Here is a 23,389-nt window from a genome sequence, read left to right as displayed (position 1 = left end):
TTCCAAGCTTTGCTGTGATGACCTCAAGTTCATGTTCGTGTACACATCGCTCGGAGGCTTGAGGGATATGGGTACTCCATGGGTCCCCATTGATCAAGATATTGGCCGGACTGACAAGTGGGCCCGCCCGACCAGGGTGTGCGGGCTAAGGACATGAAGATACTTGGAGCACAAGATAAGAAGGCCGGATGATTCAAATCAACCCGGATATTGTGGGATACGTATTGTAATCCGACTCATATCACCTTCCATGTAAAGACCGAGTAGATTAGATTCAAACCGACTTGTAACCCTAGGTCGTTAGCCTATATAAGGCGACCAAGGGAGCCTCTGAGGACATCGAATTTCTTAAGCAATACAAACCACCAAGCATACATGATGTAGAGTATTACTCTCCGAAGGTCCGAACCTGTCTAAAATCCTCGTGTCCTTTGTGTTCTCGCGATCACTTTCGAATTATTGGTTTCGCAATCGCCCTCACCTACAAATCAACCACTTGGGTAACCCTTTGGTAGACTACCGGACTTATAAATCCGACGCTATCCAATCGATCCTGCAGGCTTAGATGACCATCAATATGGTTCTGAAGCAATCAATGCCGCGTGTCACTTGCAAGTCGACGGTCTTCTTTGAGAACCAACTTGCGAGTTTGGCCTTGATCCTCACAACAGAAACACATTGATTGGACTGCATGTTGTCATACAACAATATGAGCTGTTTCTGGTAAAGCCATTCTTCAATCTGCAGGAAAGCCTCTTTTGACGGAACAAACATAAAAGATCCTTTGCTGCGCACACAAGTTAGGCCGCCAAATTACAGTGGCCAAATTATTTGTTATGGACAGGCCACTAATAACTGCATATACTTAAATGAACATGGCTCATTTCCCAGGTTTGGGTTCTTTTGGCTTAATTTTCCTCCAAAATAAAGTATACATCAATCCTCCCTGGTATCATGGCTAGATGATCGTAGAAAAACCAATGAACGACGATCTGCGCCAGCAAAATCTTTTTTTTTCTTTTGAAAAGCTGCCAGCAAATTCTCTGGACCAGAAGAAATGAAACTGAGAAATTCCTATCAGGAAAACCCGTGGATTGGCCTGATCTTCAAGGCAGTAGGTATGGCAAGGGATACCTTGCTAAAAAATGCAGCGGGATAACTAGCTTTATACCAGATAAAGGTTGGTTGAGACCAAACGACGGGGAGAAAGGCACCGAAACCTTGATGGACTTCGATTCGATCTCCGAACGACCGCAGAACCACAAATCGGGACTAATCCACACAAAACGGTGCAGCTTAATTGGAAACCGTAGAGCATGAATTAGGGGGTCCCAGAGGAACCTTCACTTATACCGGTGAATCGGTCTCTCACAAGTTCATGAAGAACTCGCAAGAAATTTAGGGTAAGTCACTCAACAGCTCTTGGCTGGAAACACCATCTGCTGAATTTTGCTTAATTTATGATTGTGCCCTTTGGCTTAGATACAGTAGGTATTTATACTAGGAACACCCCTCCTAGCTAGGTGTGAAAGTTTTATAAGTTTTCACAAAAATAAAGGAAGATGAAAAGGTGAAAACAGGGGTTCCCGAGAAGCCTTGCGTGATCTTCAGCCTCCCTGTCAATCTTCACTTAAATGGCCATTACTTCTTAACGGGAAGTCGAAACGACAAGCCGTTTTTTGGAGATGAAACTAGACTTGATTAATTTTCTGTTCATGTGCATTATGCATGGTGAATATTGACCACTTTGTGCGTGTGTCTCTTGGAACATGGCTCTGATGTCAGGAGTCAAAGTGATGGTTCAGCTTCTGCGTAACTCGTCTCCTTCTCGGTGTAACTTACCTACTTTGGTCCAGCAGCAGCTCCAATATGCGTAAACCGTAGCAATACAAAATTAGAATATTTAGATAGTATAAAATTCTCATTTGTATTGTAATTAAATTTAGTAAGGAGAGAGTTCACCTCTTGCTGCAGTTTTCTTGCATGACTCCGTATGATGGGTCTTTGTACTGGTGTAATTGGTTCTTAACTTGTTTCAGCTGGTCCATGGCTTGGCACATTCGCTAGGATGTCCTCATCATTCCTCTTAGGGCTCACCTCAATCAAAATAGACGTTTCATTGCGTAAGCTCTATTTTTTCTTACAAAATTACGTTGCCTTCGGCCAACACGCCGTAAGTTCCCGGTATCCACATCCCACTAACGCGCATACGTAGACGTCCTCTTTCCTTCCTTCCCTACATGCAATCCAGCGGCGAAGAAATATTGCGATCAAGTTAAATCAAAGTAGCGAAATGCGGAAGAAGAGAGAAAAGGGGGAGATGTCGTACCGAAACGGTGCTCCTTTATATAATGCCTATGAGAAGATGCAGCTCAGGGACGAAAGAAGGGAGTACTGTTCTACGTGGATGCTCTTCTGCATCTAGCAGTGTCACCTCAAGCCGTCCCACTTCTTTCGTCCAAATCGACGCCCACAGCAAGTTAATGGAATCGATTCACGCACTGCTCCTGTTGTTCACTTTGCGGGTGTTTGCTAGTCAGTTGGAGTTGACGGCATCAGATTCGTTTCATCCTTTCGAAGTTTCTGTAGATGGAGACCTGATTTCTCTTTTTGCAAAAGAGATGGAGACATGGTTTTTTCAAACTAGACCTTGTTTGATTATTCCTCTTCCCAAGGGAATTGAGAGGGATCGAAGGGGAGAGGGATTGAAGGGGATTGAGGGGGATTTTGACTTGTTGGGATTTAATCTCTCTCAATCCCCTCCGATCCTCTCTAATCCCTTTCAAACTGAACAAGATTTAAATGATAGGGTTTTTGCAGATTCGGTTTCTGTTTTTTCTTTTCTGAACCAAGATTCGTTGTGTTTAATTATATGTGCAGTGCAGGAACATTCACACATCACACTTCACCGGGTTGTAAAAGAGTTTCACAATGATTTATAGTTTCTGATTGGCAAAATAGTCGATTTCAACCCTTCATCTCTCAACTCTCAGTTAGACCAATCCGGTCCTCTAATTTCTATTTTTGGATTCAATCTCGTCTCTTGTCCTAGGCCTAGCTAGCCATCCATGTTTGCGTACCACGTCACTTTAGATGTATGTTCCGTTGAGTTATTAGTACGAAATGTTCTATATGGCACTCATTTGATTCGGATGCACCTCTGTCCTTCATCAAATAGAAAAATCTGATTGGGGGAAAATTGATTAAGCAAAGGAAGAAGCTATTCGCACCGGAGATTGGAGGATATTATGAGCTTTTGGTATATATGTCTAGGCAAAACCCTATTCGCACTTGAGCGTCACACCAAGATAGACGGCTAGGCAAAACCCTATTCGTACTTGGGCGTCACACCAAGATAGACGGCTAGTTAGGTTGCTCCCTCCATCTATATTTATAAGGTATAGTAGAACTTAGCACGGTCTTCTAAATAACACTTTGACCATTCATTTGTCTTATATTATATTTTTTTATATTTATAGACTTATAATCATTCCAATCATATAAAGTTTATATTATAAAAATAAAAAATCAATAGTCAAATTATTGGTCAAAAATTGCAAAGTTTGAATCTTGATATGCGTGTGCGCCTTATAAATAAAAACGGAGGAAGTAGGAGTTAGGGTGAGATACAAAATTGAAAAAAAAAGAAAGTTGGATGATTAAATTGATCAACCGAAAGTTAAATGATGAATTTGACCCACAATTAAAAATTGAGGGATAAAATCGGCTGTTTTGCCTTTCTGATTCTCTTTCCCCACGCCTCACGGGAATCAGGGGAAAATGAGCTGAGTAACCCTGAAAAGGTTATTACATGCTGATGGCATATGTTCCATATGGTGCTATGTCTATGTCTCCCCACTAGATGGCAGGCAGGATAAGGCATACCTTTGATTGTGCAGAGGAGCTTCGTTCAATTTCGGAGCACTTTCCGGGTCGTAACTCACCTTAATTAGCTTTAGGTCACTCCTATGTCACTCCTATAAAAACACTCACATTGGACGTTTTGTTTGTCAAGGAATGCTTAGCACCGTACGTCAAAAGATAGATTTTACCTATCCCAGATTTGTCTCACCAGACTTATATTTAACTGTTAGAAATAATCCTCATGGTAAAAAAAAAGTATGTGCAAGAAAATTCTGTTAGATACCCAAGAGATCAAGAGAGTACTCTCTCCGTTCTGAAATACAAGCCATTTTGATTTGTCTTAAAGTCAAATAGTACTAAGTTTGACCAAATTTATAGAAAAAAATCAAATATTTAGGATGTCAAATAGGTATAATTTAGATTCATTATAAAATATATTTTCATAATTTACTTAATTGATATGTTATATGTTGATATACTTCTTTTTATAAACTTGGTCAAAACTTAAGACTAGTTTGACTTAGAACAGACCAAAATATTATATATTGACAGGATAGAGGGACTTTGGAAGTAACCATTCAAATTCATCCAGCACCTATTGTGCCATCCAGCTCACACAATTCTCGCACTAGTGATCAATTCTTTGTCATCCTATTTTGTGCACACCACTTTAGTTTTTCCTTTTCACTATATGCATGTGAGTCATCTGTTCTTAGTTTCCTCCTTTGTTCCCTATAAATACATTCGCTGAGGGAAGCATACATTTTGCAAGTCAAGGGAACACAACTTTGGGTTGGGCCTAAAGTAAGTAACGCTATGTCAAAATGGCATGCATAAAAAAAATCTCAACAGTATCAATACCTCCCTCCTCTCTTCTCCTCATCTTCCTCCTTTGATTTCAATAAAGTTCTTGGGTAGTAGGGGGGCTACCCCCTAATCGCAAATTTCCACAACACCACATGGGGAACCTTCGTATATATTTTTCTCCTTTCTTCCCTATAAAATACATTCGCCCAAGGGAACAAAACCCCTCCCCTCCCCCTACTGCAGTACTCCATACGGCGAATTTATGTTTAGTATGGCCACTATGACTATGTATGTAATCACGATTGGTTAGAAGAGAGACAGGGTTAATATTAGGAAACACTGTCCAAAAGAAAGACCAAATATCAGTTGAATTTCACGGCTGCTAAACCAATGATAAAATTTGGCTACGTAATGAATCCTGCGGACTTTGATGACCAGCAATCTGATCCTCAAATTTCAAGTCGAAGGTTTTCCTTAATAATAATAGAGCTTTGTTACAACGATTGTTGGTACTTCGAGGTACTTTTTTATTTAACTTTTTATGACCGTTGATATGAGGAATGTAATTAAAAATAAATTAAATTAGTACTAATCTCACTATTTTTGTACTTCGTCCCACCTATTTGGTACTTCTTGGTAATTTTCTTTAGATACTTCCTATCTTTCCACCGCATGATTTTTCTGGATGGACGGCTCTCATTTTCTCAATCATTGTAAAACTCCTCTAATAATAAATTTAGAAGTTGGGACTTATCATCCCAACAGGATCATTTTGACTTGACTGCATGTTGCTTTACAACAAGTCAACAACATAAGTTATTTCTGGCAGACCCATTCTTAAATCTGCAGGAATCTCAAGCTTCTTTTTTTAGCGAACCGTCATTGGCTGACCATTTTTTAAGGGGAAACAGGAAAAATAAAGTCAACATGCCATTTTCTTTCCGAGAATAAATTCCTCTGACTAACACACACCATTTTCTTCCCGAGAGGTAAGAGCCAATTTGTTTGGAGTACTCCCTCTGTCCTAAATTGTAGATCGTTTTAGCTTTTCTAGCTGCATAGATGTTTGTATGCACCTAAATATAATATATGAATCTAGAAAGTTAAAAAAACCTGTAATTTGAAACGGAGGGAGTACGCTTGCTGCACCTCAGCAGAATTTCCCAGGGCTTGGGCTAGCGGGAAAAACAACAGAACTGTTCTTTGGGGCCTGCGACTTCAGGATGCTACCACATCAGTGAAGGCATGGCGCTCTGTGGTAACAGCGATGCCGTGGGACATCTGGAAAAAATAGGAATGCAAAAATATTCAGAGATCACCTTCTCCCAGCCAATCCAGTGGTGCGATGTGCGGTGGATGAGCTCTCACCTCTTCCTCTGGACAAGCCGTGTAAAGAACATAGAAATGCCCTACGGGCTTATACCAATCATATGTCTAATCTTTTCATCCCTTATATGAAAAAAGTTCAGGTTGGCGGAATGCCTACTGTAGGTTCCTTGATTTTTCTTTTGAAACTTAGGGTTTCTGTATGTCACTATTTTCCATCTCATCAGGTAAGTATTATAAGTAGTGACTAGTGAGATGTGAGACATTAGATGGCAGAAACTACTAACTGAACCACCTTGCAAGTTCCAATTTGCAACACACCCTTTTCTTCCCGAGAACAAATTCCGCTAACCAGTTGGTTTGGACTAGACCTTGCTGCAACTCAGCTGAAGTTTCCAGTGTGCTTGGACTACCAAACAAGTAAAGACCAGAAGTCAACTGAGGCAGGACATAATAATAATCACAAAAATTCGGCCTGAAAATTCGGCCCGACAACGTCTATGGGATGGTTTTGGGCACAATTTTTCAACTCTAAATGAACGGTCTTGTTTATAGCCCGGTCTTTTTTAGCCCAGCTCGAAAATGCTCGGGTCTAGCTGTTGCGCCACCACCATAGCTTACTCCATCCCCAGCGCAACACATAATAGCAAGTGGGTGAGTAGATCTTCGGAACCCTTCATCCTGCATTGAGAGGGTGTGAATAAGGTTTTTGGAAAACTTTTTGTACTGCTCAACTTCTCCGTTAGTGCACTGCATACCGTTGGGTGTCAGCTCCTGCAACCCGCCGTCAACTGGTCATGACTTCATCTGCAAATACTCAGTACATGTGATGTGTTCTAATCCACTGCTTAATCATGTTAAGTTTGATTAGCCGAGTCCAGCTTGACAACGGGCATAGAGAATAAATGGGTTTGAACCTGACGTGGGTAATGGTGAGTTGGTGATTACATATTTTGTTTTTGCTATGTGACTCTTGCTGACCACTTGTGACGATAAAAGGGGTCAACTGATTTGGCTTGATAGTAGAGGGATTAATGTTTTCTAGGTGGTTTCCACTCAGGCTATATATGTTAAAAGATTGAAAAGTGAACTTTTTTATATTAAGAATCTAGGTCCTCGACAAGCAGTTCTATAAATGGTGCACAGCAGCGCAAAAAAATCACCGGCCTTGAAGCTACGGTAATGGAGAAAATACCTCAAACCATCCTCTTCCTACTGCTCATTTTTAGTTTTGGTGCAGCTCAAAATAGCACCGCACGTAGGGCGGACGAATTCCATGTAGGGGTGATCCTTGACTTGGGTTCATTGGTGGGTAAAGCATCACGAACTAGTATTTCACTGGCTGTGGAAGACTTCTATTCAGTCCACCAGAACTACAGCACGAAGCTAGCCATCCACATCAGGGATTCGATGGGCAATGAAGTCCAAGCTGCTTCAGCAGGTATGTTGATCTAACCAATCACACAAGTAGATAAATGTTATGTTCTGGTTCAAAAGAAAATGACTCGTATGGATTGATATAATTCTCAAAATGTTTCACATCAGAAATAAACATATCAGTCACTCAGACAAATGGCTTCTGAGTGCCAATGGCATATATAGATATAGGGGACACGTGTCAAATAGAAGTAACTGAGACAATAGGGTATCAGGCATGAGTGTGGGTATCACTGCACACCAAATTAGAGCGCTTAACATGAACAGAAAGCTAAAAAATAAAGTTGTCTTAACATTTGAAAGGGCTGCGATGCTCTTGGAGGGGCTAGATTAGGTTTCGAAGAAGTTAACAACTCATATATAAAAATCTACACAAGTTCTATGTAAATATGCACTATGCTTTTCTCTATATCTCTATCTCTACCGTTATTATGTTTTGAAACCTAAATTTTCCTCGGCTTTGTAGCCCAAGTTATAATCTTATAAGCTACACATGATTCGAAGGTAAATACGAAAGGGTAAGGACATAATATTTATAGATATAGAATGCAAACTTGTCATGGCATTTTTTTTCTAAGGTATCGTGGGCATATTTGGATACGAGGTGCTAAACTTTAGTAGGGTCACATCGGATATTCGAATGCTAATTAGGAGGACTAAACATGAGCTAATTATAAAATTAATTGCACAGATGGAGTCTAATTCGCGAGACGAATCTATTAAAGCTAATTAATCCATCATTAGCAAATGGTTACTATAGTACCACATTGTCAAATCATGGACTAATTAAGCTTAATAGATTCATCTCGCGAATTAGACTCCATCTATGCAATTAGTTTTGTAATTAGACTATGTTTAATACTTCTAATTAGTATCCAAACATTCGATATAACATGTGCTAAAGTTTAGCAGGATATATAAAACACCCTAGGGTCGTATCGGTACACTAGTCCTCATCGAAGACTTACGAGGTCAAGCTCCTAGTTAGATAACTCCTTGGAATAGGTATTAGAGCTCGACCCGCAAATGAGTCTCTCAAACCTGAGGCTTTAGCCTGATTGCTCTTTCCACTCATAAGCACTTCATCAACTCTGGTGTGGGCCACTCTTCTCCTGTACAAGACGTTGTCGGCCACTTCCAAACACGATTGTACGATTGTTGGAGAGTGTCACAAGACTCGATGCCACCAGCAGAGCACCAAGGTGATGCAAGGCGAACACTTACTCTAATCCTAGGCTAATGACCTAGAAAGAAAGATGCATACTTAGACTAATCTAGCACTAGACAATCCTTGTGACAATCCCTGTGATTTTCAATTTCCTCAACTTCAATTTGGTGCCAAGAACTCCCAAATATGAGTTTGTGCTCCACATAGCTGGATGAGGGTTGCTTCTCCTCTTAAAACTAGCCGTTGGAGAAAATTTTCCGACACCCCCCCACGGGCACATGATGGCTATCATGTAGAACTCTCCTTTGACCTTGTAGGATCCTTTTGAGCAGTTCGGTTCCATAAGTTTCACTGGACCGAAACCTCGTGTACTAGTAGAAAACCATTAGCCCGACAACAGTGTTGACATTAATCACTAAAATGATTTATAACCCTAAATAGGCCCGTTGAGCTTACATTTCTTTACAATCTTGAAAGTATGGGAAAACAAAGAAGTTGAGAATTACAAATTGTTTTGCTAATATTATTTGACCAAACTTTCATTCCTCATTCAATTCTGAAGCTATTGAATTGCTGGAGAACCACAAAGTGCAAGCCATTATTGGCCCCCAAAAATCATCAGAAGCTGCGTTCATATCTAAACTTGGGAGTATAAAACAAGTGCCTATTGTATCCTTCACAGCAACAAGCCCTGATCTCACTTATGACAGTATGCCATATTTCGTGCGTGCAACATTGAACGACTCAGTTCAAGTGAATAATATTGTCTCTCTTATTAAAGCCTATGGATGGAGAGAAGTGGTCCTGATATATGATGACACTGAATATGGGAGAGGCATTCTAGCACACCTTGTTGATGCCCTTCAACAGATTGATGCTCATGTTCCGTACCGCAGTGCTATCCCTTTGTCTGCAACAAGTGAAAACATGATGCAAGAACTCTACAAGTTAATGGCCATGCAAACAAGGGTATTCATTGTTCATATGTCATCGACCAGGGCCTCTCTTATCTTTACAAAGGCTAAGGAGGCAGGGATGATGAACGAAGGATTTGTGTGGATCATTACAGATGGAGTAGCAAACGTCATTGAATCACTCAGTCCATCTGTCATTGAGGCAATGAATGGTGTAATAGGAATAAGATTCCATGTTCCCAAATCACAAGAACTTGATACTAGCTTCTTAATAAGATGGAACAGAATTAACAGGCAATTTAACCCTAACGAATTATCACTTGATAAACCAAACATCTTTGGGCTATGGGCCTATGATACAGTTTGGGCATTAGCACAGGCTGCAGAAAAGGTTGGGGTATCCGAGAATAAAAATAAGAGGCTGCAGACCAGTAAAAACAGTACAAGCTTCGACTTGTTGGCTGCTTCCACAAATGGCCCAGAGCTCCTAAAAGAGATTTTACAGAACAAATTTAGAGGCTTAAGTGGAAACTTCGACCTTACTGACAGACAGCTGCCAGTTTCTCCATTACAAATAATAAATGTTGTTGGCAGAAGTTGGAAACATGTTGGGTTTTGGACTTTGGAAAATGGACTTTCTCGGAAGTTAAATCAAAATAGCTTTAAAACAACAGGGTCAGCCTCAATGCTTGATCTAAATCCAGTAATTTGGCCAGGAGAATCAACAGAAATACCAAGGGGCTGGGAAATTCCAACAAGTGGTGATAAGCTTAGGGTTGGTGTGCCCCCGAGTGCATATCCAGAGTTTGTAAGGACATCAAAGGATCCTGTTACAAATGCGACAAGAGCATGTGGACTTTCAATAGACATATTTGAGGAGGTAGTAAAGAGGCTACCTTTTGCACTTAATTACGAGTACCAAGCATTTGATACAATTGATGCAACAAGTTCAACGAGTTACAATGATTTTGTTCACCAAGTTTATCTTCAGGTAAGAATTAATTTACAAAGAGTATTGTCCAGTTTCTCAATATGCCTAGTGGTCAAACAGCATACAACTGTTTCTTGTTTTTTCAAAGTATTACCCAGTGCAAATATTTTTTGCCTTCAAAACAATCATGCCTTGCTGCTGGGTTTATTACTAGTACAGAACTTGCTTGTACAGTTGGTTAAAAAAACATTCGGTTGTCTAACTATCATGTCAAATTTAGAATAAAATCGATCTGATATACAAACTGACTGTACAAATGGATTATCACAGTAGGTTATATCCACCAACCAATTGTGACAATTGCTTTTTTATAAACTCAGTCAAGAGAAGATCTACTTAGAACAAAACCAAAATGTCTTACATTTGGAATGCAGGGGGTAGTTGGCAACCTTTTTTCATTTCAAGTAATCTTGATACCCTAATCTAGTAACTATTTTTTCATTCATAACTTGTAAAGATGCACTTATTTTGCCGTGGTTCACTCATGGGAGCACCTAACACTCCTAAATTATATGGAATAGTATAAAGATAATAATATAATATGGAATAATAATATATGCAACACATCACTAAAAAGAATGATTAACGTGTTGTATATGAAATGTATTCACATGGAACAAATTTCAGTTCCAAGTTGGATGTAGTAAGAATGGTAAACAATTGATGATATATATACAAATGATTAGCTCTAGTGGTAGTATTTAAATGACTAAGTTATACTATATGTTGTTTTTAAGTTGGTTCATGTCCAAAAGCATGAAAAGTGAGCGCCTGTTTGCATTTTATAGTGGGTAGTAAAATTTTTAAAAGATATTCATATGAATGAAGAAATTTTGTATATGAAAATTATATTATAGTCGTCAACCTGCAACTTTCTAGTTGACAATGTTTTCATTTGAAGACATGGGCGAGATGATTGCAGGTCCGAGTACCCCTTGTAGCACTTGTGTATATTTCAATCTTGTGCTGAAAGAAAAACATTTTGTACAGATGCTTCATGACTAGAACTGACTGTGAGAATTAATTTTTAAGTAAGCTCTCAAACCAGCTGCAGTAATGCTGATTTTCACAGACGCAAGGTTACACTCAAGTGGTACAAGTAGTTTCTACAGTAGTGTATTAACCGGACCTAAATCAGATAGCTTGTTTACTTCTTTCTAAAAGTAAAACAAATATTGAGAGGATTTTGCCATATTACTGTCCTTTTTTTCTTGACTAGGACAAATAAGAGAACATTTTGAGTTATTTCTCCTTCCTAAGCGGCCAAAAAATGATATATATAGGTGCGGTGTCCACCAACAAACAACCAGCTCTTATCCATGTCCAGCAGTAAAAATGACTTGTCTTGGTGTTCACTAGCTAAAGCCATGAAATCATGATGTCCTGCAGCAAATTTTGCCATCAAATATCTTTTGATAAGTTCCTTTATTCAATATAAATGAGCATGCATTGCTGAATCAGTCATAGTTTATATCACATAATAAATAGATTCTTTTCTCTTTCACAATCATTCAATCAAGACTAACTAATGCTATTGCAGAGATACGACATAGCAATTGGAGACATAACAATCATATACAGCAGAACACCGGATGTCGACTTCACGATTCCATACACAGAATCAGGCGTGGGGATGATTGTCCCAGTGAAGGAAAAAGTGAACAAGAATATGTGGATCTTCTCAAGACCACTAAGCAAAGGAATGTGGTTTGGAAGCATCGTGTTTATTATGTACACAGCAATTGTTGTCTGGCTGTTAGAGCATCTTAATGGCAACACACATCTACATGGTCCCTTTTCACTTAAACAACTGGAGATTCTGATGTCTTTCTCCATATTTGAAGAGAGTTGAGTAAAACACTGAAACAGTATAATTCTTTTTGTTGATCAATTTATGCAAATTTTTTAATATTCATGGCAGCCAGTGTCAACTAATAAGCTTAACATACAGTTATCCTAGATAATGCAACACTGAACCTGCTTAAAAAGGTAGAGACACTGAAGCTCCATTGTATTAGAAAACAGAAATGCACTCTGACTCATCTTGATTTCCTCAGAGAAAAGGTAGTTTAACTTTTTTTAATGCAAAACTAGTCTCAGGCATGCCAAATTAGAAATTATAAAAAATGAAAAATAATAATGAAGGAAGTAACCTTAATGAACTAAGATTACATGTGTAGTCTAAACAAATAGATACTGCAAATGTTTTGTTGGAACTCCAGTACTATTACTAGCACGCTTGCTGTACCTCAGCTTTGCAAATTGACTTGGTGTATTATAAAAATAACCTTTCTATATTGTTACTTCTGCAGAGGAAAAGCTGAAATGCATTCTGTCTCGATTAGTGCTACTTGTATGGATGTTTGTTTTTCTGGTACTCGCATCAAGTTATACAGCAAGCCTTGCATCAATGCTTACTGTACAGCAGCTTTCACCAACATTTACTGACATTCGTGAACTCCAGAAGCAAGGAGGATATGTAGGATTCCATCGTGGTTCCTATATAGAAGGTCTACTGGTGGATATTGGTTTCGACAGGTCAAAAATGAGACCATATGCTCCTGATGAGCTTCACATTGCTCTTTCTAAAGGAGGTCAAAATGGCGGTGTCGCTGCACTTGTTCTGGATGTTCCATACATCAAATTATTTCTCGCCAAGTACTGCAAAGGTTACACAATGGTTGGACCTATTTACAAGAGTGCAGGGTTTGCATTTGTAAGTTCAACTACACTGACAAGCCAAATATTTCGAGATCTCTCTTTTTTTCTGTTTAATTAAAAATGACTACTAAGCTACCATGGAAAATGTACCTTTGAAACATTATATTCATGTGCTACATTGAATACCACATTCTAATGTATTATCATTTCATCTGAAAAGGTTAGATAAATCAAAGCACGGCACACATTCTTAGAAAAAAACCTGGGGGGAGTCTCCTCCGTGGTCGAGTTTTTTTTTTGGTTAGATAAATCTGGGTGTGGAAATTTATTTTCTATGGCTTGTATTGAATCAGATACAATGTGGTATTCATTTTGAATGTTAGTCACCCTAATATAAACATTCTCTTTACTGATTAGGCACTTCCCAAGCGATCTCCACTACTTGCGGAGATATCAAAAGCGATCATCAATATAACAGGAGGAGATACTATCATTCAAATAGAAAAGAAATGGATTGATCAAAACAGTTGTCTAAATGAGGATAAAATAGATGGTTCAGGCAGTGCTATAACTTTTGACAGTTTTGGGGGATTATTCCTCCTAACTGGATTTGTGACAACCTGTTCCATTCCTGTAGCATTTCTGATGAATCACTACAAAAAAGATCAACAAAAGGTACTGACCAAACTAGAAGACCCAAATAAACAGAGATATGGGCAACAAGGAGAAAATGGGCTTATTCAAGATGGCGATCAAGGTAATGAAGAAAATGGAGGCTGCAATAATATAGATAATCAAGAAACAATATGGTTGCCTGGCCCCAACACAAACGGTGATCTGCCAAGAGACTGCACACTGAATAACAGGGTGACAGCAAAAGCAAATTTCGGTTCACAAGTCGTTCACATGGGGGGTGAACCTAATATGTCAAAAGGTTGCTCAAGTTTAGCTTCTGAACTAAATGAGACAGGCGGAGTGGATGTTACATTGAAGGTTCCGGGGGACTGCCTGGCTGATGTTGGTTCAAATAACTAAATTTTCAAATAATTTTATTTCATACATATGGGTTACTAGACGAGGCTACTCAACCTCCATACAGTTTTTCCCTTGAGTGCTTGCTACTTTTCACATGAATAAGTGATCATTGTAAAGCCCCCTCCCTTTGACATCAGCGAAGAATTATAGCAATGAGTGCACTCAGCACATGGAACTTCCAGTTACCAACTTTTTCCATTTTTCCCTCTTTGTATCTGAAATCCTCTCCCCGCTTTCGTATTGGCATTCTAAAGAACACCATGGCTATGTAACCAATATGGCACAAGCTGCAGCACTGCATCTTGGCTGCATAATTGAGACACCACTAGACATGACACCGTGCCAACAGCAGACCACGGTGTCGTAATCTACTGGAACATAAACATCTAGGGAGTGTTTGATTTGAGGGACTATCTCCGTACCTCATCTGAGATGATGAGATGATCCATAATAAGCTTACCCCATAAATTTTAGTAGGGGTGAGTCCATCCCTCATGTTTATACTAATTTGTAAAGGATGAGGCAATGATGAATCAACACATTCCTACTCCTCAAACTTGAAAAAAAAAATGAGGGATAAGAAGACTATGGATCACCTCGTTACGCAAGCCAAATACGTCGAGAAATGCAAGTTGAGAAGACACATTGGCGCTAGAAATTATACTTGAATGTAGGAAAGTAGAAACAAACAACACCGTCAGAAACAATCAGGAGTGCTGCGCAGATGGTAGCGGATAGAATCGAGGGAACCTGAGGGGCGACAGGGCGACAGTGCAGAGCTGAGCCAGCAGCTTGGTGGCCATGGCCACGCGCTGGTTCGGCCCTCTCGTCGCGAGGCTGGGGGTACCTGAGAGAGCCTCAGCGCCGCACGTCGCGAGGATGCAGAGTCGAGGATTGTGTCGCGGCGGCCGGCGGCGGCGGCGGGACCGCGAAGCCAACACGACACGCCTACGAACTCTCTGACGAGCCAACCCTTTTCCAGGCTTCCACGCACGACGGTCCGGGGAAGTTGCTTGCAAAAGGTTATTATCGTGGGCTAGGCCGCATTAGCGAGAAGAGGAGGTGGGGCGAAAAAGAGGTGCCCTGTGGATAATGGGCTGGGTTAGGCTGAGCGCAAGCATTCTCCTCCGGCCGGCCGAAATTTTTTTTATTTTTTAATTTTAATATTTTGCAAAAATATATGAGAAAAAAATATTGCAAAACTATACCTATACCGCCGTTTCAACGGCGGAAGGTGTATATGTAGCTACCGCCAACTAATTCATATAAATTTGGATGGAGATAAACTTTATATGAAAATTGTAGACCTCGACAAGATCTACAACCTTGCAGTTCAAATTTTTTTCATTTGATGTCTACTCAAATAATCCATACAAATTTCAGATCTAAATTTAGATCTGAAACTTGTGTCGATTATTTGAGCACAAAGATGGCATCAAATGAAAATAGTTTGAACTCCAAAGTTGTAAATCTCATCGAGAGCTACAATTTTTATATAAAACTTATCTCTATCCAAGTTCATATGAATTAGTTATAATTTTTTGAATATGTGCTGCCTAGTTTCAGATCTAAAAATTTTAGATCTGAAACTTATGTCGATTATTTCAGCACCAAGATGACACCAAATAAAAAAGAAAAGTTGTAGATCAAGATCTACAATTTTTATATAAAGTTTATCTTCATCCGATTTCATATGAATTAGTTATGATTTTTTGAAAGTGTACTACCCAGAGAAACTTTTGCTTTCATATACTCATATTTCTATTTAATAATGCACAAAATGTCACCAACACTGACTTGAAGTTATTATGGCTCTTCTCTTCATGGGATCTGTTTTTCAGGGGAGAGGGTAGACAGTGTTTTATCTAGAATGGTTCTGATTGTATGGGTGTTCGTTCTGCTTGTACTCACATCAAGTTACACTGCCAGCTTGTCGTCAATGCTCACTGTGCAACAACTTCTACCAACTGCAACTGATGTTCATGACCTTGTTAAGAGAGGAGAACATGTAGGCATTTATAGTGGCTCATTTGTAAGGGATCTACTGGTAGAGATTGGTTTTGATAGAAGAAAAATCAGATCATATAATTCCGTTGATGGTTTTGCTGATGCACTATCCAAAGGAAGCAAGAGTGGTGGTATTGCTGCTGTGATAGATGAAGTTCCAAACATCAAGCTGTTCCTTGCAAAGCACAGCAGAGGATACACTATGGTTGGACCCATCTACAAGAGGTTTAGGCTTTGTAAGTATGCTGTTTGGCTCTGTAAGCATATTTTGAACTCAGTATTTTTTCCCAAGCTCCGAGGTAAAAAATGATTAATCAGTCCCTTATGATGGAGTTATACCTTTTTTGTACAGGCATTTCCTAAGAGATCCCCTCTAGTCTATGACATATCCAGGGCAATCCTCAGCATAACAGAAGGGGATGATATTATTCGTATAGAGAAGAAATGGACTGGGGACAAAAATGCCTGTCAAAATGATGGTACAGTGATCAGTTCAAGCAGTCTCAACTTCAGCAGCTTCTCAGGACTGTTTCTAGTTTTTGGGGTTGCTGCAACTTCTGCCCTTTTAATAGCCTTTCTGACACATCTCTACAAGAATCAACAGAGAATAAGGAATGGCATGAGCAACAACCAGATTCAACGACATGCAGAAGAGCATATAGACAGAGGAGATCAAGACACCGCAGAAGAACCCGATCTGAATATGCAGTCGAGGATCACCAATGATTCAGATGACAGCTCCTATCCACAGGAAGATGAAATTTCAATGGAGCTTATAATATCTGGTTCAGAAACCCAAACAAGTCCTGATATTGAGTCCAGATCACCAATCAATTCTTAATAGCCCTTTGCACTGACAGGAAAACACAACAGGTGAGGTAAGGAATTAGTTGAATATGCTGGAATAATAGAAGGATCTAAACGCAGAAATTACATTGTCTTGAAACTTTTCAAGAAATACAGGAGTTTTAATTTACCATTTCATCTTTTGGAAGTGATCCAGTATCTGGCTGAAAAAAAAAGAGGTCACTTTGTAGTTGTTTTGTGGTCAACTCAACAATATTTTCTTATCGTTTTATCTACCTTACACAAAGATACTCGTTATTGTTCACGTACTTCCCAAGATAGCATCCAGACATACAGTCAACACGGACACAAAGCAGCCAAGCATTACTGCAGATACTGGTTAGGATTAGGACTAGGACGTTAAACATCGAGTGTGAATTCGAGGCATTTTTTAGTTCTTTTTGGATACCAGACGTAAAACAAACTTACGTGGCAGAAGTAAGAAGTTAAACTCGTCCGGAAAAAACTAGTGTGATGGACACAATTTTCTTGGTCACAATGTTTCCAGCAAAGAACGGCCAAATATAAAATGAGAATCAGGGACCACACACATTGGCGTTTCACTCAACTGCTAGTTGATGGGCATTTGGAACTGGGAATTGGGATCACTAGCTGAATCTACCACGACAATGACTGAATGACAGATGCACTAGACAAATAGTAATATACTCCACGGGTATCCAGCAGCGGCACGGCGGCACCCAATCCAAATGTAGGCGAGCAAAACTAGAGCACGCTAGATGTGGAGGGCACTCACACTGATGAGCGGAAATTGATGCAACAAATGATATCGAACCCGAATGCAGCGGCAATGGAGGAGAGACAGGGAAGCGAAGCGACGGAGACATTAACGGCGGCGAGGTCGCAGATGCATTTGCTCGGTGCTCACTGTGAACTATGGAGACGGACGCCACGCTAGGGAGTCCTTTGCGGTGTGACGCAGTAGCGCCCCGCCACGCCCATTGCTGGTCAAGGGGAAGCCCACCGGCGGCAGCGGGATCTTAGTCCTCGGCTGCGCCACACCCACCCCACCCCCCTCAGCCTTCCCGGTGGCGCACGAGTCGCGTCGCCGCTGGAGCGGCCTTCCGTTTTCCCTTACCTCGGGGCGGAGTTCGAGGAGGCAGGAAGCGGAGCGGAGGTGAAGCGGGGCCCGCGTGCGCCGGCTCTCGGCGTGGTGTGGGCTTCTGGGCTGGCAGTAAGGCCTACCTTAAAGCTTTTGGCCCACAGGTCACAGGAAACGGTTTAGCAATAGCCTGCCACCTTCCCATTTTGAAGCTGAGTGAATTCCACCGGAGGTCCGTTAACCATTCCCGACGTCTCATCTAGATCTAGATCTAATAAAGAGTGGTTGTGGAGATCCACGGGCGTCCACGGAGGCACTTTTGCCTACGTGGCGATGCCAGCATGGCAACAAATTGAAAAAAAGACCCCTCTATCTTTCTTTTCTCACTCTCACATCTATCTTCTCACCCGTCCCTCTCGCACATGTTGTGACCTGTGGCAGGAAGTTGTGCTCCACGAAGAAGACGGCAAGCGGATGAGCCAGCCGGAGACGAGGCGGCCGCAGATGAGCACGAACACGAGGAGCTCCCACTTTCAGAGGTGGAGACCCGAGAGCTTCTTCCTGGACAGGCTGGGGATGGTGACGCTGACGGACGTAGGCGCGCCGTGCGGGCGGCGGCCTCTGCATCTCATCCGACGCTGGGCGAGGTCGAGCGACCTTGACGCGGACGCCGCGAGCATGCTCACCGCGCCGCCGGTCCACGGCGGGCTCACCGCGCTGCTGGTGCTGCGTGTCCCAGGGGCTCGGCGACCCCTCCGCGGAGCTCGCCGAGCAGCTCCGCCGCAGCGGGAGCGACAGCGTCGGCTGGAGCTCCACCGCGGCCCTTGGGGCAAGTGCGCCGCTGACGCCGCCCCCGCCGCCGGCCGCAAGCGTGGCCGCGCCGTCGAGGTCTGAGAGCTCACCGCCGACGCCGACGTCGCCCCCGCCGTCGACGTCAGAGCTCGCAGCCCAGCCACTGCGGCTCCCCAGCACGTCCCGCCTGCCACCGGGAGCGGCCGCGCGCCGAGGCCTGGGGGCTACACTCGTCGCCGTTGCGCAGCTCCCTGTCGGCGGCATCCGGCCTCACGCCGCCCCGGCCCTCGGGGAGGCGGAGGGCGCGGAGCAGCAGTGCGGCCCGCGCTCTGGCCGGCCGCGGCGGACTCCGGAGCCGACGCTGCCGCCGCCTTCCATCTCCCTTGCGCAGTCGCGCTCCTCTTCGGCGTGTCCGTGGCCGCATCCTCATCCGGCGGCAGCCGTGGCCCTGGTGGCCTTTCTCGTGCTCACCGCAGCCGTGGAGCTCCGGATGTGCGCCTACTGGCCTGGCGCGATGTCACGCGGCTGTGACGAGTTGACCGGTGTAGGTCTCATTACCCACGAGGTCGCCGGCGGCGAGCTCTTCAGCGCAAGAGGGACGGGAGCGAGGACGAGAGAGTGTAAGAAATGGAAGATGGATTGGGTTTTTTTTTCAACTTGTTGCCACACTGGCGTCGCCACGTAGGCAAAAGAGATATCTCCGTGGACGTGCATGAACCTCTACGATCGCTCTTTATTAGAACGTGGACTTAGATAAGCACTTTAAAACTTCATAGACCTAGATAAAACGCTCCCCGCTCTCTCTTTTGAAACGAAAAACGAACGCGTCTTGTTTTGGATCCAGATGCCTATGTGCTATGGCAAAGATTTTTCTGTATTTAATTGACCATTAGCACATCCGTATTTAGTTGACCATTAGCTCACCCGTATTTAATTGACCACTTCCATTACCTTGGAAAGAAACCTACAGGAAAGAGCACGACCACTCAGGAATTCCCTGAGGTACTCCTATGTTCAGCAGGTGACGGTGAAGAATACCAAAGAGGTGTCTACTAAGAATAACAAAGCCCAACCCATGAACGTTTATGTTGCAAAAGATGGCTACAGTGTCAGGTCACTTTTTGTTCTACGCAAGAGATCAGAATCGTCCATCGCAAAAAAAAAAAGGTGAAACAACAGTTCACAAACATAAACTTCTCTTTTTTGAAACGACAAACATAAACTTCTGTTCAGATAAGGATATGGGTATAAATATGTTTCTTTTATATTGAGGAGAAGTCATTTGACTTTCTCACTACTTCTTGCTGCGAAATTGTACCTTGCATCAGCAAGAAATAAGAATTCAAACTGGGATTGTGAGATCAGACGGCAGGGCGACTTCTTCTGAAGTCGAAGGTCAAATATTGTGTCGACAGAAACAGAAACGATGAAACAAATATCAAGTGCCTCTTGAAGGGGGAAAACTACATCACTGAGCGGATCATTACTGCATACAGTTAAGCATTTAACGAAATCAGCCACACTCAGCTGTCGCACTTGCCAACAGAGAAGACGCGTGAAGCACAAGCGATTGACTTTATAGGAACCATTTGGGCTCTGAAAAATAGTGCCTTGTATCAACTTGCTGTACTTATAGCAATTTGCTAAAACCTCACGGTTTGAGGTGATGCAATTGCTTTTGTATGGGTGTGATGGCTCCTTACAAAGATACGCAAATCAAAATGGAGCAAATGAATCTCAATAAACAATAGTTGGTTGCTTGGATAGTTGGTACTTGGTAGTCAGTTAAAGTCTAGAAAGATCAGATTAATCAAGACATTGTTAAAAAAACGACAACTTTGCAACAGAAAAAAAAAGGCAAAAAGGTTACCAAATTGATGAAAATAATGGACTCTTGAATATCAGAAACTCTATTACCTTTCTGTTAAAAAGGTAAACTGAAAAATAGATGGATGTTTTATTGATGTCTTTGCAACGACAGAGTAGTTCATGGCAATTTTTGACAGTCAAAAAGGTCTTGACGAGACAGAGATAGCCAAAAGGAACATTTGAACCTAAACTGGCAGGAGCTGCCGTTTATTAATTAATATGGGGGAAGTTTGGTAATGAGAAAAGTGTATTTGCACGATGGTATGGAGAACTGTAAAAGTTATAAGCGAGCTTAAACCAGTGATGGAAGAACTTACGAAATACCTAGTATACTCGTGCAAGATCCCAAAATGCAAATGATTTTGGTATAATCTGTTAATTTACAAAGATACAAACTTGTGCCAACGATGATGCTATTCTAGAAATTTATGGTACCACGATAGAATAAGTAAAATTCAGCTATAACAACTCATCAAAAAATTTCAGAGCTAATTTTGCAAAGGTACCACAGTGCTGAAGGAGTCCAAACTAGATCAAACTAAGAAGGCTAACAAGACAGGAAGTGCTTCAAATATCAATACATTGTCAGACTGGGGAATTGCAAAGGTCATCAGATGGAGTTTGGGGGAAAAAATCTAGTATGCCCATTTGATCATGAGAGAATAATACGGGTTTGGGTAATAATAACCAAGTCCAAAGCTCTGAAGATGACCTCACACCGGCATCAAATCGCAACAATATAGATTACTAGCTGGAACAATTTCATGCCCCATTCCTCAAATGTCAACACACGCATTCACTTATGACAAGTTCCATTGTCAAAATAGTTCAGTTTTTTAACTAGGAGAATCCTGGTTAAATACACAATTATTTGATCTTAAATAAACAGAAATGGTATGAATGGACATCAGTTCATTTTGGAAAATAAGCCATTGCATGCACGAATATGAATAAAAACCACAGCTATCACTCTCACGTATCTATTGAACGATTTCGTGAAAGAGACTACTAATATGTATAAAAGTACATTACGGTAGCACCTTGCAGAAGTAGACTACAATGTTAAAGAACTTATAGCAACATAGTATCTTGGAAATACATACCCAATACCAGTGTTTAAGTTGCTTAGCTGCGCAACACCATTTTGACTTTTGGGCAGCCAGAACGATTCATCTGCACTAAAATATGAAGGATTGTGTGGATTAAAATTCGGTCATCTCAAACTAATGTTTCCTAAAATTCTTCATGAAAGCAGCCTTATAAGAGTTCATGATCGTAGCCTACCAGGGCAACACACTTCACAAACTCAGACTTTGCAACTCTGGTAATGGAGAGAGCAACTCAAACCATCCTATTCCTAATACTCTTCGTCCACCACTCTGCAGCTCAAAATGCCACAAAAAATGGTGAATTCCCTATTGGAGTGATATTGGACTTAGATACGCTGGTGGCAAAAATAGCACGGACCAGCATTCAGATGGCTCTGGAAGATTTTTATGCAGCTCACAAAAACTACAACACAAAGCTAGTGCTTCACATCAGGGATTCCTATAGCAATAACATCCAAGCTGCATCAGCAGGTAATTAGTACTACCTCCATTCCAAATTATAAGTCATTCCAATTTCTTAGAGAGTCAAACAATTTTTGGGTGCTTATTTGCCGATTGCCGTGTAGTTCATCCTAGGATGATCCCGGTATCTATTTTTATGTGTATGGAGTGTGTGTTCTGTGTTGAGTTTATGTATGTGCTTTTGGTGTTTTGTTTGTACCATTTAATCAATATAATGATGGGCAGCTCTCCTATGGGTTCGGAATTTTTTTTTTGACAAACTATAATCAGGTTAGATACCTGGAGCCTTTATAGTAACTGGACCCAAAACTCAGTACCTACAACGTTATAGATTACTCAAGTTCGAGAGATTCATGAGTATCTATAGCTCTAGACCGCCTGTGAAATTCAATCATGTGATGTCTTTATAAGCTATCTACACACCAGAAAACACATATGGGTGCAGAAGATAACATAAAAACCTATCCAACTTGGTGCATAGCTACCAGGTGTACGACTTGAGTAACTTTTGTCCCTTATCCAGCTTGGCTCGGTAGGTGCATAGATGCGTGGTATAGCTGCATCCATAATTACACGCAGTCCTGTTAATCACAAATTTGCAAAGCACCACATGCTATATGCTGATGCTCTAAAAGCACAAATATAGATCAGTAAGCCACGCTACTAGGGAAATGGCCTTATGTACCGGTTGGGTACCGGTTTCGCAACCGGTATTGCTAGTCCGGTATTAAGAGGGGCCTTTAGTACCGATTGAAATAACTGGTATTAAAGGGGTATTAAAAAATAAAAAAAAGAAATCCCACCCCACCACCCACTACATTCTGCGATGTGGTAAGAGTCAACCATTTGCACCATACCACACAACGTCAATTGTCAAATTATTAACCAATACAGATAGGGTTTCTAGCATACGCAAAAGACATCAGATCTAATGAAACAAAAGGAGCAAGTCAAGAGAAAGAACTGGGGAAGAATACAGTACAGAAATTGTCAGATCAATTACCATCAGAGAGGATACATTGTGGATGATGGAACTAC

General features: G+C 41.4%; 2 protein-coding genes, 1 long non-coding RNA gene and 1 pseudogene across 3 annotated transcripts in view; 2 read left to right on the top strand and 2 right to left on the bottom strand.

Annotated features, from left to right (window-relative positions):
• The first annotated feature begins 7,179 nt into the window (after window positions 1-7,179).
• LOC101779019 lies at window positions 7,180-14,401 on the top strand (annotated as a pseudogene).
• Window positions 11,421-15,179, bottom strand: LOC111256228. Its single transcript, XR_002676243.1, has 2 exons — window positions 14,954-15,179; window positions 11,421-11,890 (listed from the first exon to the last, which is right to left on the bottom strand). It is a non-coding gene; the product is annotated as an uncharacterized LOC111256228 (long non-coding RNA).
• A 1,363-nt stretch (window positions 15,180-16,542) lies between these two features.
• On the bottom strand, window positions 16,543-19,886 carry LOC111256227. The gene is made up of 2 exons (XM_022823849.1): window positions 16,931-19,886; window positions 16,543-16,798 (listed from the first exon to the last, which is right to left on the bottom strand). The coding sequence occupies exon 1, from the start codon at window positions 19,173-19,175 to the stop codon at window positions 18,489-18,491; it is 687 nt and encodes a 228-aa protein (XP_022679584.1). The 5' UTR covers window positions 19,176-19,886; the 3' UTR covers window positions 16,543-16,798; window positions 16,931-18,488.
• Window positions 19,887-22,072: 2,186 nt separating this feature from the next.
• LOC101778207 (glutamate receptor 2.8) overlaps window positions 22,073-23,389 on the top strand; it is a 7,383-nt gene continuing 6,066 nt past the window's right edge. The window contains exon 1 of the mRNA XM_004959408.2: window positions 22,073-22,360. Coding sequence (XP_004959465.1) covers window positions 22,108-22,360 — 253 coding nt within the window. The 5' untranslated portion in view covers window positions 22,073-22,107. The remainder of the gene's footprint in view (window positions 22,361-23,389) is intronic.

Source organism: Setaria italica, chromosome II, assembly GCF_000263155.2.
Source record: "Setaria italica strain Yugu1 chromosome II, Setaria_italica_v2.0, whole genome shotgun sequence".
Lineage (NCBI taxonomy): Eukaryota > Viridiplantae > Streptophyta > Magnoliopsida > Poales > Poaceae > Setaria > Setaria italica.
This window is presented reverse-complemented; position numbering and strand designations above follow the sequence as displayed.

Bases quoted from the DNA above. Each gene is read 5' to 3' on its own strand.
- LOC111256227 (XM_022823849.1), bottom strand. From the start codon at position 19,175: ATGCCGCCGACAGGGAGCTGCGCAACGGCGACGAGTGTAGCCCCCAGG.